The 16,853-nt window shown below is 42.8% G+C and overlaps 1 protein-coding gene across 3 annotated transcripts in view; it reads right to left on the bottom strand.

The window, feature by feature from the left end:
* The window catches only part of CFTR (CF transmembrane conductance regulator), an 89,306-nt gene extending 72,669 nt beyond the window's left edge, over positions 1-16,637 (bottom strand). Inside the window, exons 1-3 of one of the 3 annotated variants that reach the window (XM_061467650.1) lie at positions 15,856-16,637; positions 1,646-1,756; positions 131-242 (exon numbers count right to left, since the gene is read on the bottom strand). In XM_061467650.1, the coding sequence (XP_061323634.1) occupies positions 131-242; positions 1,646-1,756; positions 15,856-16,064 (432 nt within the window). In that variant the 5' untranslated portion in view covers positions 16,065-16,637. The other 2 variants (XM_061467652.1, XM_061467651.1) reach the window with 2 other exon arrangements.
* Positions 16,638-16,853: the final 216 nt, after the last annotated feature.

Genomic DNA, 16,853 nt, shown 5'->3' on the forward strand with positions numbered 1-16,853 from the left:
TCTTTATAACCAATACCTAGAGCAAAATTTGTAGCTATTCACAGGATTCTGTAATTAATTCAGCAGTCCCTAAGACTTGGATCTATTTATGGAACACTAAAAGTTTACTAAAGAGAAGATCAAATCTTACCCCTAAATATAACATAATTCCATAGAACATAAATTTCCAGAAAAAGCATCGTCGAAGAGCATTAATAAGTTTGGGTTTTTTCTTTGAAGTTGCTAGTTCTCTGTCCCACTCTCTGAAAAGGAACCAGAAAATAAGACCATTAAGTTGCATGAGCAAATACATGGGTCTATGGCTCTGACATACTTCAATTCACTCAAGTATATCCAAGGAGATTTAGCTAAGGTGACTAATGAAAGAAAGCTTTGCAGAGACCCCAAAGACCTGGCCTTCATTGACTTGGTAGATCAATAGAAGTTCAAACCTAGTTCAGTCACATATTTGGCAGTTTTAAATACTCAGCCATACATCACCCTGCAGGGAATTAATTCATGAAAAGGCCACATTGTATGTTTTAAAGAAACCTGCTGTACTTAAGACCAAAGCACAAATAATAGGCAAATAAACGTTTTGGAGCTCTTCCAGTCTGTAAAAAAGAAACCACCAACAAAGCATCAAATATGTGACTCTTCTACTGCACAGCATTATTTTTAATCTGTGTTGCTGTGACCACCATTTTCTATTCAATAATAAATTGCTGACCAGAAGCAGTGTTTCATACAGCTCTCTTCTTCATTTTTCAACAGAATGCTAAACCATCAGAATGTTCAATTTATAAACTATCAAAATACATTAAGCATACTGTCCTGGGCTCAGCAGTAGCAGTCCTCCTTCTTAGTAGCTGGTGCAGTGCTGTGGTTTTGACTTTCGGCCTGGGAACAGCGCTCATAATACCAATGGTTTTAGTTACTGCTCAGTAATGTTTACTCTGACCAAGGACTTTGTGAGTCTCATGCTCTGCCAGGGAGGAGGGGAAGCCAGGAGGAAGCAGAGACAGGACACCTGACCCAAACTGACCAAAGGGGTATTCCATACCACAGCATGTCTGCCCAGTGTATAAACTGGGGGCAGTTACCCGGAAGGGCAAGATCACTGCTCAGGTCAGGCTGGGTATCGGTCGGCGGGTGATGAGTGGTTGTATTCTCTTCCCTTGTTATTTCCCTTATCATTATTATTATTGGTGGTAGCAGTAGTGGTTTGTGTTATACCTTAGTTACTGGACTGTTCTTATCTCAACCCATGGGAGTTACATTCTTTTGATTCTCCTCCCCATCTCTCTAGGAGCAGAAGGAAGAAGTGGGGGCAGGGTGGGGAGTGGGGGGCTTGGCACAGCAGGGCAGACATAAGCTGACCCAGAACACCAGGGAAAGCAACACCAGTGGCTAGGGAGAGGGACTGGATTCAGCCACCTGTGTCTGGAAGAGACAGGTACCAGTATATAGCAATTTAGAGAATCCAGGTGTTACATCTACACCAGTGATCCCAACCAGCTCCAAATGACAACTGTGTGCTGAATGAGAACATATTTAAGCTGCTCAGTGCATGTACCCAATGCTATTTAAACCTTTTTTCCAACATCTTTTTAATGAAAATTGCAGTGATTCCTGAAACAAAGTTATTTCACTAAAGCTGTCATACCTTTCTAGTTTTTCAGAAAGATTATCAGCAGAGTCCGCAGACGGGATTTGGTAAATATCTGACAGCTCTAACCGTCGTCTGTAACCCTTTTTCAAAATTGGTTTTGTCCATCTAAGGGGGAAAAGAAAAAAAAATCACCATTTTTTGAGGTTAATTCTGGAGTTTCATTGTCTCAGCCTGAATATTTTGTCCACAGCACCCAAGTATGTCTATGTGCACACACACACATACACACAGAATATGGCATAATACACTGCAGCTCTGCATTACATTTACAAAACTATATTGACAAACATAACATTAAAGCAGTAATTGCAAAACTGTTGCATTTCATCAGTTTTGGAGCAGGATCATGCCCCAGACTTTCTGTTCAGTCAGCAGCAGGCAAACGAACAGGGGATTGCAACCTTTGTACTGTATTTATGAATAGGTGCTATGTCCATATAAATGAATAATATACAAGAACTATAGTAAATTGCATGTAGAAGTTTCATTCCTGTAAGATAGAAAATCTCAATATAGCTTGACTGTTCCTTTGACAGCTTACATTGCAGTATACGCTTAACACCACACCAGGACTTTCACGGGACTCCTCGCAAAATCTTCATTTCATCCATCATATTCACATTTCACATTTCTTTTTTCAAATTTCGTGTTTAAAAAATTAATGCAAATTTAAAGAGCATGCTGAACTAAACCAGAGCAGGAAAAAACCTCTAGAATGGCTACTCTGTAGAAAAAATATTTATAAGCTATTACTAATTTTCATTGAATCATAGAACAATTTGGGTTGGAAGAGACCTTAAAGATCATCTAATTCCACCTGCAGTGCCACAGGCAGGGACAATTTCCCATTGTGTTGGGGGCCCCAGAGCTAAAAGCAGTACTCCAGGTGGGGTCTCTCGAGAGCAGAGTAGAGGGGCAGGATCACCTCCTTTGACCTGCTGGTCACACTCTTTTTGATGCAGCCCAGCACACAGTTGGCTTTCTGGGCTAGAAGCACACACTGCTGGGTCACGTTGAGCTTCTCGGCAACCAACACCCCCAAATCTTCCTCCTCAATTTTATCAAACAATTCAGCTCCTGAAAGCCCTATGAATCCCCAGCTGCCAACTTGTACGAAGTTTTGCAGCAGCTTCTGTTTGAAAATCATTTTGAAAGCACAGGACTAAAACAAAACACAAACAAGCAACTAAAGAACTAACGGAATATTTTAAAACTATTGGAGTTTCTGTTTTACTGCCATTGTCAAAAATATTTCCTTAAAAGAATGAAAAATCTGCAAATGAAGTAGCTTGTGGTTGATTGCTGTCATACTTCCATATGTAAACAGTTTGTAAAAGAACCCAAACACATTATTTACGTTTATGATAAAAGTTATGATCTGCAAAACCTCAATCGTTTCAGAATTTATTGTTTTAAAGTGTCAACATAGACAAAAGTTAACAAAACTGAAAAAGAAGTGCAATAATGTTTCACATGGTCACTAAAAAATACAAACATCTAATTAGAGATGCTTACCCATACACCGATAAGAACATGTATCGCACACAAAGTAATCCATATTCTCAGTTGCTCAACTGCCTCTGAAATTAGACACTACATGAGTGCAAAAAGACCTTAGCACAATAGTCAAAGCCTGTGTGCAACTGTGCACACATACACACACACGCTAACACTTACTTTAATGAAGTTATGAATCATACGAGACATCAGTCTATAACCCCTGTAATTCAGTAAAGCACAAGGATATTTCCCAAGTGAGCAGTTACATCACACCCACTGCAAACAGATCATGTTCTTCGAAATTAGAACATTATCCTTCATTTCTGCAATCATACTACGGCTTCAGACGAACCATATGGGCTTTAGCACAGTCTTTGACACTCCAGTGGCTGAGAAGTAATACATGCTTCGCAGTATGCTACAACAAGGCAAACAACAAGCCAAGAGAGTCTACTTTGGAGAGTCATTGGCAAAGTATCCATAAACTTTACTTCCAGGAAGGGCCAATGTTTTCAGGTCTGTAACAAGATGGATTAGGAGAAAACTGTTTAATTTAAGATAATACTGTTAGGTGAAAGTTTTTCATGGCCACTGCAAATGATAAAACACTGATTTCTATTTTCCCAGCTCCTGATGGCAGAAAGGACCAATTGCTATTGGCTTTGTGCACATCTTGGGGAGAAATAGCTAATCCTTGTCTTTCGAGAACAGAAACTTTCATGGACTGACTTCAACAAAAGTTCTGTAAACAGATATTCTGGCAATGATAAAATGAATACAAGTTATGAGACACTAAACAACTACTGCAGCAAATGCAAATAAGTAACAGGACTTCCTAAGCAACCTCTTTAATCCCCAATACCATAGCTAAGTAATAACCTTGCTGAGCCCCTTAATAATGCTTTGAGACTGCAACAAGTAATCCCCAGCTTGTCTTGACAAAAGAGAAATGCTTTACAGTTTCAGACTTCGTATGTTTTTGGAAAACATGTTTCCACTACACATTTGATTTTATTTATACTTCTGATTAGCACTTACCCTGGCATTTTGCCACTGTTAGAAGTAACAAAACATGACTGCATTTAGAAAGTAAGCAGAGTAGCTCTTTTATTATTTGGGAAAGGCATCATTCTTAGCAGATCTACTGTACTCGTAGAAATGTCTCTTGTTCTACTTGGTGCTTAACCAGGTGCACTCCTTAGTGCCACCTAAATTACGTGGTCCCTAAGCTATTGTCCCCTCCCAAGTCAACAAATTTGACACAAAGCTAGTGCAGCCCTTGTCCTCATCTCTCTGCTCAGCAAGTAGCTGCAACTATGGTAGATGACTCCTCCAGCCATCTCAGGAGTGGTGCTGACACCTTCCCCCAGGGTCCTTCTGTTCTGCAGTCAGGTTCCTACCACAGGATGCTGGCAGGGCTTGCACAAAGATGTTCACCTCCCAGCTGCCCTGGCCTTGCTCAGAAGTCGCACCCTAACTAGATCTGGCCAATTTGTGAGCTGTGCCAAGTGGCTTTGGGTTGGAGTGGTAATGGTGGGAGGAGCTGGCCTGTCACATGCTGCTTGTCTCAAGGGACATTTTCAACACCTGCTTGGGTTGTGTTGTCAAGAACTGCGGTAAACAGTATGTATTTTATTAAAAGGAATGTATTAGACCTAGAATACATAAATATCTCCTAAAATGAACCTTTTGCCAGATTCCAATAGCATCCAGTTTAGCATTATGCTCGGGATTCTTTGCAAAGTTTTGAAGTGCAAAATGGTTATACATTAAACTGTCAAGATCATCTGTAGTTATGGATGTTTCCTTATCACCAGGTAACACAGCTCAGTCAGAGTTTGTCAGTGAATATGGCTCTTCTCTTTTTTGGCTTAATAGAAACAATTTGTCAGCATTAATTCTGATTTTTTTCTTCTTGTGGTCACTGAAAATGAGAAATTTATTTTGAAAGAAAGAGAGCAAGAAGGAAAGGAAACAGATTGGCTTTACAGCATTACGTTAGCAAATGCCACCGGATTACTGGCTGGCATTTAATGAACTCTTTCACAGAGAAATCTGTAGTGCTGTCAGTTTTGCCACTAACTAGGAATGTTATTATGGGTACACACACATGAAACCCAGCAGGAGACAAGTTTCAAGGGTATACAGTAGGAAAGAAAAGAAGGAAAACAAGTTGCACCTCTATTATTGATTGTCTCTAGCAAAAAATACCTTATGAGCTTAGTGGGTAACTTTCATTTCCATAACATACGGTTTTAACTTCTCTTTTGGCAGATTTCTAATGACCATTTCTTTGTCATTCACTTTAGCAGTATGTAATAGATTTCTTACTACAGATATCTTTTTCTCCAGCACATTCAATCTCATTTCACTCAAACAAATTGTACCGCTATGACAGATGTCTTTGCCTTTCCAGGGAGTATTAACACAAACTGTCAGCTTGTCAATGGGATTTGACTCTCCCTTAAGGCTACTTTGCATGCCACTGAAGAGAGAAAGAGCCTCTGTGCTGCTAAGCCAACTGCGCAGATCTTCCTCCTGGGCACAGGGATTCCCCAGCTCAAATAGGCCTGTCAGGTCAAGAAGCATGAGGTGTTGGGACCATGACAGAGCAGCAAGGCTGGACTATCCAAGACCTGCAAAGCAGAGCAGCTCTCCCACAAGGGTCCCTGATCAGGCTGGTCCCATTTCAGCATGTGTCCTGTGCACAACATAGCAATATATACTGAGAGGTGTGAAGGTGACTATTGACTTCAAGTCCTTCTCTTACAAAGCATTGATACCTGTGCTCAATATAGTTAGGCATAGTGCCTGCAGCAACTAAGGAACTGGATCTAAATCTTGAAGGAGACAGAGCAAGAAAGATGCCTCTGGCTTTATCTTATCACTTCTTTTAACAGTTTGGGGGAACATAATCAACCCATGATTTGCCTGTTTTACAAGGTGTTGTAGAGCCACAAAAGCCTACTGACTGCAGGCAAAGACTGAGGTACTAAGTAGACACTCAAAGGGTCAAACCAGCTTCTGTCAGAGGCTCTGCATTCTCATGCTCTCCCAAAAGATACCCATCACTCTGCTGGCAGAACAAATTGTAAATTGTTGCTTACTTTGTACTGGAAGTGGCAGCTCTACTACACTCAGAAATGTACCTCCAGGAGACTCTCTGCACTACCAGCCCTCTGAGCATCCTGCAATGCAGCTGTAACGGGTGACACTAACTCTGCATGATCCTTGCTAATAGACGGGACAAGCCATCGCACCCACAGAGCACAACGGCCAGGCACTACAGCCTAATTCCTGCACCTTGGTTACCCTTGAGTAGTATTGGAGGTACTGTGTTTCGAATTGTAACCTGCTGAAATAGCATGTCCTATATTCTGAAAATTATATCAAACCCTTAGTATTTTCCCCTTTAAAAGCAAATGCAACACTCTGAGCTTATATTTTACACATACTTATTACAGGGCTTCAACAATGGAAGGTAAATGCAGACCCTACTAATGTCTGCTTGTTTGTTGCTTTTTCTCAGATCACAAAAATTAAAATGTAAATTTCTTCACTAATAATTCTTCCACATGAGCTGTTATTTAACATGGAAAATATTTAGCTGCAATATCATTGACTCTGCCACTAGCTGTGAGCAGCACCATTTTAAGAATAATCAATGTTCTGCTGAAACCCCAGGATTTCAATAGCGAATCTTAATTAGGATTACACCACAGCAATTCTTCAGGAAGGCTTGCCTTTTTCTGTCTAGTTTTTGCAAAGTGGCACTCCTTAGATTATTATCTAATCTCTAAATACTTTTTGAGATTAGATTTTTAGCAGAAATTCAATACTTTCTCCTTACAGTTAGTAAGATCGTCGAAGTATTTTGGTTTGCAGAAGTACCAAGAGCTCTTTTTGAGAGAAAACAAAACATATTAGGGGTACAAAGATATTTGGGTAAGATACAAAGACAGAATACATTCAATGTATTAAAATCTGTCAGCTGTTTAGATACGCAAGTCAAGTGTAATATATGCCTCAAATATTTCTTTAACAAAGCTATCAAAATAACATAGTAGTGATGATGTGCTATGAACAGGGTTTGCAAGGCTGTTCCAGCACATACCTACAGTGAGACTGGCTAGGAGAGGATGTTTCTTCATCTTCACTTTTTTTCTCATTTATATATCCTATAGCAAGAATAAGAGAGATTTCTTTTTCCTAGTCCTTTGCAAGACCAAGGAACATTGCAGAAAGTTTGCATCAGCAACACAATTGCAGAGCTGTGCTATTCATGATTAAACTGAATTTTAAAATCTCCCAGATTGTCACTAAAGTGACAGCAACAAATTTCACCCAATTTAGTACTCCACTGACTTAGCCATGCATTTATAGCTACGTTTCATAACAGGTTAGCATACAGTTGCACATCAGGTGCAATGGCCCTCTACAAATCTGTAATTTGTTCCAGCCCCAGTGACTGATATGTTGGGTTTTTTTTTGATTGTTTGCTCTCTTTTCTTTGTATTTGTTACCTCTAGAGAAATAAAAGCATTCCAGATTTTATAGATTAACCTTAAACTGACTTAAGCCAAAACAAGATAAAAGTGAAATATCAGATTGACTCCAATACAATAAAGGTTCACGTCCTTTATTTAAAAGTTAAAAAAATAAAGAAAGAAAGAAAACAGGGTATAAAAAGAAAAGTGCCAACATTAAAACATTGGGATATACCAGAAATCAAGGTCCTTTCCAAGCTGTCACTTAAGATTTTCTCCTATGGCACACCCTTGCCCATAGAGTCAAGGCATTAGTATTGTAGCAGGCCATGCCAAGCACTGCCTTTCTAGGATCAATCCCCTCTCCTGCCTACCCTCTCCTGAAGGAAGGATGCTTACCCATATCTGACAGCCAGGAGGGTTCTAGTTTCAAGGGGAAAACAATGCTGCTTCAAAATATGTCCTAAAAGCCTACTTCTTCTTTCCTCCTTTTGGGAGTTTCATGAAAATGCAGCCTTTCTTTAGTTACTTGCCAACTGTAAAAATGTTCATGCAGATCCTTTTGCTTGTATGAGAGGGAGTGATACACAAACACAGCCTGTGAGTTCTTGCTAATCTCACCCAGGCGTACCCTCTCTCTCATGGAAGGCAGTTGAACTGCATCTGAAAGTTTACACAGCAAAATTTTGCAACATGTATCACTGAAGTCTTCTTATATGCTACAGCTTAATTTGACTTTTGACATTTATTTTAGAGGACATAATGGGACATGTTATTACCTAGATGTCAGGTACCATCCTGCCCCCACAACCAATATACCTGTACATACATGCTGCAGAACAGAAGGGAGGGAAAGGAGTGTGAATTGAAAACAAACAAACAAGATAACAGCAACCTGCAGAACTCCTCTGCAGTAACTCATGCTATTCTCACCAGTTTGACAATTAGCATATTAAAAACATTCAGATATTCAGAAACTGAGACTCTTCTGTGTGGAAGAGGTGATAATTGTTCACAGTAGAAACATGCTGAAGTAATTCCCTCACACCAGAAATACCCGTGCTATTAGTGTCCTAGACAGTAGATCTCAGGCAGTCTGCACTGAGCCCACCACATGCCCCCAGGATCCTTGTACCACCCCACTTTTTTCTCTACACAATTAGTAAAATTCTTTTTAGCCCATCCTTTGAGCTATCTACTTAGACTTTAAGACCTTCAAAACAGACTTCCTTATCAAATGTTTTCCAGTGCTTAGTACAACAGACTTCAAATTTCTGCTAGGGCATTTAGAAGGCTCTGTAATACAGATAATACTACTTTCCCTGTCGTTGCCTACAGTATTTAGAAAAGAATTCAAGAATGGGACGGATTATTTTCTATCCCACCAAAATCAAATAAGCATGGAGGAGAATAAAAAGGTCTACAAATATTTTAAATGCTTAATCATCTAATTTTGAATATCAAGATGGTAGGTCTTCCTCCTGCAGGAGGAAAAGCAGCTTTACATGTATTTCTGAAACTCAGATGCAACGTAACACAGGCAACTGTGCTTTAGAGATACAGAGCAGCCAGAGAAGGTCATTGTGCTATGCAGGGTTTACACTTCTGCTCATTAGACCAAAGATGCAGTATCAGGAGACAATTAGGTCTCACTATTAGAGTGGCTGCGGCTAAAATTATTTCAGAGTAGGAGACTCGGCATCATTTCTCTGGCTCACTTCAAGTTTCATATTTTACTTTGAAAATATTAATAGAAGTCAAATTTCAAAAGGAGTCCAAAACTTGCACACACATCTCTGAACCATCTGGGGGCTGACTTTCAAAAGTACAGAAAGCTTGCTGTTTCAAACACGTCTCTGAGGTGCCGGTAGACCAGCAGGTCTCCAAGGACCATTTGTGGCAACAGATAAATTGACCAGGCAGTCTAATGAGGACATAATCTGTGCTGCAGCTGCAACTGTGCTTGGTTATCACTAACAGCCAGGATTTATCATTATCTGGGATCACAGGAAGACGGGTCCTCAGGACTAGACCCATAAAGGGCCTTAAGAAAATACTGTGAGAAATTTGCCTTATGTAAGTATCTAAGCCAGCTGTCCCAGCAACTGAGCCATCACACCGTGCAATTAAATGTACCTGCTCATCACTGGCAATATACACAGAGTCTCCCTACTCAGATAGGAAAGACAAGCAAGATCCTACAGCTAGGTATTGACAGGGGATGCTCCAAATACATGTTGGATATGATAATTTCCAGACAACTGCCCTCTGGAGTGAAATGTATAGACATGATTTAGGCCCTTAAGCTTCCTATAAAATACCCAGGATTTCTAGGAACTTGAGACAGGTTCACAGGAAGTTCTGACTACAAATGTACACATTAAATCCCAAAGTTCTCCAGGAAAATAGACACATAAGACCTTCTTTATTCAGGAATCAAAATACTAAGTACCTTCTTGGTATTAAACCTTTAGGTGCATAGTTCAAGGATAGAGCAAGGACTGGCTAGGGCAGGTCTGGCTTTAGTTTGTTTCTCCAAAGAGATTCAAACTAATTATCATGAGAATGCCTTTTCAGACCAGGAACTGTCTTGGTCAAGGCACTCTCAAACCTACAATTACAACTGAATTAATTTAGAAAAAGAGAAAGAATAGCCGTGACTGTAGCTCATGGGCTAGGTACTTTCAAAACTTAAGTCCTGAATTCTGTTATCTACCCTGAAGACTATTAACAGACTTCGCAACAAGTGCACTCAGAACAGAAAACAAGTTGGACTTGCAAACAGGTTTCTTATCCACTGGACTACATTGCCACTCTTATGCTTAAAAAGAATAGCTGAGCCAGAGATAGAGAATTAAAACACCTGCACTACCATACACTGGTAACACTGATCCTACTTCCCAGAAGAGGTGAGGTGGAGAATTGAATTCCTTTTCCTACCCCTCCCAACACACACATAGCAAAGGAAGGAATCCAACATTTATCCCCTACATGCTAAATTGTTCTTGGAACCACTGGACAGCTGTATAAAAAGGCGGCAGGTTACTATTTTTCTGGTTTGTAAAAACAGAAGCAACTAGAGCAAGTCTGATTGACTGAGCCCATAAAAAACATGACACAAAAGCTGACTTAAGTTTGTATTTTTCATTTGAATTTAGATGAATCAGGCACTAAACTACTCAGTCCTGCCAAAAGAGATGTCACATTTGTTATATACCAAAGCAAAAGCATATGCCCAGAGAAGCTGTGGCTGTCCCATCCCTGGCAGCGTCCAAGGCCAGGCTGGATGGGGCTTTGAGCAACCTGGTCTAGTGGAAGGTGTCTCTGCCCGTGGCAGGGGAGTTGGAACCAGATGATCTTTAAGGTCCCTTCTAACTCAAACCATTCTATGATTCTATATGCTTAGAGAGTTGGACAGGAGCACAAGAATTGCCTTTTCTGAACTTGTATTTAAATATCTAAATTTGCACATTACAAAATCAAAAAAGCAAAGACCAAAAAAAAAAAAAACAACAACAACAACAAAAAAAAACAAAACAAAACAAAAAAAACAAACTAAAAAACCACCACCAGGATTTTCACGAAGTTGCAGCTGTTTCTGAAACTCCAGCATTAACTCTGTGTTCCGGTACCCAGTTAAAAATTGATTAATTAATGATACTTCCTTATCTCAGTTAATCTACAATAAAAACTAGCTGATTGCAAAGCACTCTGATGTTGTTTGTCGCAAAAGGTATGGCCTTGACCCTACAAAACTCCAAGAATGTAAGTAACTGTTGTAAAGACAGAAGTGAAGTTTCACAATGAACACAAAGTTAAGCAAACTACTGCTTCTGCATAAAACTCTATTTCCTTTAAATGAGACAGAAAGTTGCCAGTGCACAGCTAAATGCCTTGCTTGTGGTTTGGAACAAAAGACATCAACTCTGAAAATGTAATAAGGAAATTACAACAAAACACAAAAGAAACCCTGAAACCCCAAACACTTAGTAACTAGTGTTTTCCAATTGGCATCCTAATCAAAGATCTCACACCACGTGTCTCCACACCTCATTTCATAACCACCAAAACTCCATTTCTAAGAAGAAATTGTTGAAATTTTAGGATGACAGTTGATGTCAGCAAAGGTTCCTGAATAATAACAACTAATACTTCAGTATCACTTCTGCTAACATGACCTTCAGCTTATTGCCCTATATTCAGATAGGCACTTCACACATAATTGCACAGGAGCCTTCTATAAAAGTTACTTCACTGCAGCATTCTGCAATGTTGCACTTGAAAGCAACTATTTCATCATCACTGGAAAAAAACAACCTTTTTCCATACATGCCTTTTGGGGCTTTTTTTGTTTTGTTTTGTTTTTTTTTTAAGAAAGAATTGACTACTTGTTTCAGATATAATGCCCTTGAGTTCTGCCTCACACCCTTTTCATAGAACTAAATGTAGGCATGTCCTGGAGTACCTTACTGAAAACAATCAGTATCAGAAACCAATGATGTGTACAGATTCAGTTAAAACACTAACAGAATATTCTGACATCTTAGAAAACCTTGTTCCAATCTCAGTCATTAATCACTACTTTGTGGATGTTTCCAGTTGAGTGGACAGATCTCTTGCTACTGATACATAGCAAGTGCTTCCAGCTTTGTAAAGCTCATCACAAATAATATACTTCAGTGTCATGAAAAATTATACCTTGAAGAATATTTACAATGTGATAACATACCTTTTAATAATCTTTAGCACTGATCCTGATCTACTTTTGATGAGACAGAAACTGATGGAGTCCTTGAAGACTGAAGAGATATATTTTAAAACAAGCTAACGTGTTTCATCACTGTAATGTATGTTTTCCAAATGTTTATTTATTTATTTGTTTGTTTATAAGAGAAAGACAACTTTGCTGCCAAACTGGATGTAATTCATGTTATTCTTTTGGGGCTTTCACTTTTGTGACCTTTTTATTTCATATAATATTTGTGAAGAAACAAAGACATTCACAGTGTATGTGGTAGTACGCATGTAAACAGAGACTTTGTCATTCACAGAAACATCATTGCAAAGGTATTAGAACCACATTAGATACTTCACAGATGTACACATGTAATTTTGGTTGTTCTTACCCTGTGAACTGAAGGTTTACTTTAACAGCCTGATTCTTCTACAAAACAATGTCTCTGTAAAGTTTTGTAAAGAAATTTCTCTGCTCTAGTCAATATTCATCATAAACCTCTTTTTATATACACTCAGATACCTGGTAAAATATAATGTATCATGCATGATAAGCATGATTCAAACATCACTTAATTGACCTAAAGACTACGATTTTAAAAGAACAGGTTAGTCAGGCCCAAGGACGGTTAAGTATGTACTTAATAAGCATGAACCACATCTGGTTTCAGCCACAGGAAGTTTAAGTAAGGCAGGAATCAGAAGTATATTTGCTTTATCTTACAGGGGTGTTTTTCTTGACACCTTCAGCATCACAGGTTCTAAGGGAGCACTACTCTGATAGAAGCTTTACAAATAAATAAAATTAAATAGAACAAGGGGCTAATATACAGCCTTATGTAATATTAAGGGGCTAATATACAGACTTATTTTCTACAGATTTGTGTCTTGTACTTGAGAAAAGCACTGACTGAAACTTCTGCGGAGAATCTGTGAAGGCTTGCACTCCCATCATCCACACTCCCTGGCTCTAGCAGCATTTGAGAGCAGTTGCAGCTCCTTTCCCACTGCAGCACCACTGGGGGACACCTCGAGGGACCTCACCTTTACCTGGATGTTTGTAAAACTTTAGGAACAGGTTACATTTGGGATCATTCTCCACTATCACATCTGGCTAAAATGAGCCCAAGTGGGAGAGGCAGGCAGAGAGGGATCCATGCAGACCCACTTCCTTAAGAAACTTTAAAAAAGGGTCCAGGCCAACCTGGAAAGGGAAGCTATCCCAAATGGACTGAAGTGAGCTAAAAGCCCCCAGTTGTTCAGGCAGAGACCTCGTGCCAATGTTATGGTTTTACATCACCTGCTCCCATTTCAGTCACTATGTTCACTACTCACAGGTTTCCTCCCCTCCCTGCAATGCAAAAGACCCTCCAGCAACAAAGAGGGGAACCAGCACCCAGGAAAAACCTGTGGCATGTGAGCCAAAGCCAGAAAAATTATTTGCTCTTTCCAGGTGGCAGTGTTATGTCTAGCATTGTCACATAAAACATGTTCAGGCTTCTATATTGTCTAATAGAGCACACTGTGCCCAGGCGTTGGTATTGGCTCCTTCTTCCCTTTTTATTTGAAGTTGTGAGAAAGAAAAAGCGACAGAGACTTTGCTTGTTAGGAAAGGCTTACAAGGAACTGTTTCCAGTACACTCACACACTGAGCAAATGCTGAACACCCAAAAAGCCAAACAGAAAGAATCCTTGCTCCGAGAGCATTTCCCCTCAGCTCCCCACCACCCCGCTGTGTTTTCTCAGTTTACAGTGAAATAACAGATTAACTACTTGAGCAATTTACCAAAGGTTGCTCAAATTCTGTCATAAACACATCTGTCCAGGTCCAGCGAGGGTTTATGACACCTGACAGACAGAGCCCAATCCGGGTGCTGAAAAGCCAGCAACAACAACAAAAGAAGCGAGATCTCCTCATTCGGCACCGCGCTGCCCTCGGACCTCCCCAGAGCTGACTGGCGCCCAGCGCCAGGCCCCCAAAGCCCGACAGAACCCCCTGCCCGGCCGCTGCCCGCCCTGCCCGCTGCCCCAGGCAGCACGTGTCCCGCCGTGGCCGGGGCTCCCACCTGAAGAAAAGTTTGGAGAAGATGTTCGCCTTCTCCAGGGGGGACCTCTGCATGGTGCCTGGTGCGGTGCGGGGCGGTGCGGAGCGCAGGGGACCAGCGGCAGCCGCTAGTCGCTGACACCTTGCTCGTTCACCCGCTCCGCTCCCGCGGCTCTCCCACCTTATCCGCTCGGCCCGCTCCGCTGTCCCCGCCTGCCGCTGCCCCTGCCCCTCTCCACGCCTCTGCGTTGCCCAGGTTCAAAAGCGGGAGGGCTGGGGACCCGGCCGCGCGCTGCCGCCTCCGCCGCTGCACCCCCGGCACCGCGCCCCGGGCGCGCCCCGTGGCTCCCCCCGCTTCCCCTCGCTGCCGCCCTCTCCGCCCTAGCTCCCCGCCGGCTCTCGGCCAGCCCGTTAACTCCACCTGCCGACTCCGCTCAGCGAGGCACCTCGCGGTGGGTCACCAGCGTGCCCCCAGCGTGCCCCCAGCACTGAGCCCCTCGCCCGAACGGGGGCCGTGGGGCAGAAGCCGCCGCTCCAGACGCGCCACCCGCCACCGCTGCGGGGCAAGGGGACAGCGCAGCGCCGAGAGCCGAGGAGCCCCGCTGGGGCACGGAGCACCCTCGGCCCCTCGAGCGCGCAGTTACCTACGGCCGAGCCCCCCCCGGTTCACCGGCAGCCAGCTCGCAACCTCCGGGGCCCGGAGCCGGATTTAACGGCCACCTAGGACCAAGCCAGGAGCCCCCAGAACCCCACATGCTCCCCGGCTGCCCCTACACCTGTGCGCAGCCCCTCGGGGCAGGGGCGGGCGGTGAGCCCGGGGGAGAGCACATGTGCACGGCAAGGGCCATCATACTCACTGCAAAATGCACCCGCCTCAGTTTTGCGAGTTTTCTGTCAGACACAGCTACCTGGGCCGAGGGAAATTGGGACTGGAGGTGCATCCTTAAGAAGTTTAGCCCAAACACCCAGGTTTAACACTAAAGCTGTTTCTGAAGCATTATACACACTCTGCAGAAACAAAATCACTGCTTTCGGAGCGCACAGCAGAAAGCATGCTTAAGACAAAGACGACAATAAGCCGGAAAAAGAACTTGTGATTTAATTCTGTATAAGACAATTTTATTTAATGCTTTATTGTGATATTTACAGACTCCAGTTTCCTTTCACTTTTGCAACCTAAAAAAAAAACACGGATGGAAAAGGCCACGGTCTCCCGGGCACGCAGCCGTCCCCTCTCAGCTGGTCTGTAAAGGGGCAAAAGCGCTTCTCTACGGGCTTAGAGACCACGCTACAATTTAACCAGCTGGTCCTCTGCAAACTTCGCAGACGTTTTTTATTTCTCCGCCTCCCGCTACACCCCGCTGTGTTTTCCTCAAGAATTTCTCTGCCTTGGCAATCCTCCCTCACTGACTGTGGATAGCCAAGAAGTGCCCTCTTACCCTGTCACCGCACCGGGTCCTTTGTGTCTCAGACCTCCCTCGGATCCTTCCCGATTCTGCTTTATTAATGACAAAACCAGCAAGAGACGGGGGCAGGCAGGACTCCAGGAAACTGTCCGCGCTCTATCGTGCCCTCCGACAATACAGCGCGGAGAGGCAGGGCCGAGTCCGGCCGCGCTCCACCGCAGCGGCGTGCAGCCCTTCCGCATCCGCCACCTAGCGGAGCCCGGCCTGGAGCACCCCGCACCGCACCGCACCGCGCACCGCACCGCACGCTGGCCTTCAGGAGAAGCCGGGAGCAGTCCCTTCGGGCGTTTGGTGCCGGTCCCGCCAAGAAGGCACCTCCCGCCGTTCCCTGACGCTGCTGGTTGGTGCTCAGGATGCTCAAGAAGGAGCTCGGATCAGGATTCTGACCCCTCCTTATGCTAGAACTGGGGCAAGGTCGTGATCCCACATGCTCTATCCACCTCTGAAAGAAGCTAGCTCTCTGGCGGTAGGCTGTGGCATACAGATCATAGAATCACAGAACCACAGAGTGGTTAGGGTTGGAAGGGACCTTAAAGATCGGCTAGTTCCAACCCCCCTGGCACAGGCAGGGACACCTTCCACTAGACCAGGCTGCTCAAAGGCCCATCCAACCTGACCTTGAACACTTCCAGGGATGGGGAAGCCACGACTCCTCTTACATCACCTAAGTCTCCAAAATTCTTTCACACCATTAGAAAATGGTGAAATGCTAATTTAAAGACAGACTGGAAACTGACTATTCTGAGCAATAAATACACCCCACACCCCCCAGCCCCCACCCACACCCCCCACTATGGGCTTTTTCCCTTCCTGGCCTTTGGATCTCTGGTGCAGGTGAATAAAGCACGAGCTGAGCACAGGATTAGACTTCTTAGTAGTTTACATTAGAAAGTGAAGTATGTTAGTCATTTAAAACCTTCCGTGGATCTGGTCCAAACTGCTTAGAATGTCAATGTCTAATGGTGCATTTT

The sequence above is a fragment of the Pezoporus flaviventris genome, unplaced genomic scaffold (genome assembly GCF_033815535.1).
Source record: "Pezoporus flaviventris isolate CSIRO_AGI_PZ_B2104156 unplaced genomic scaffold, CSIRO_AGI_Pfla_v1 ptg000045l, whole genome shotgun sequence".
Classification (NCBI taxonomy): Eukaryota; Metazoa; Chordata; class Aves; order Psittaciformes; family Psittacidae; genus Pezoporus; species Pezoporus flaviventris.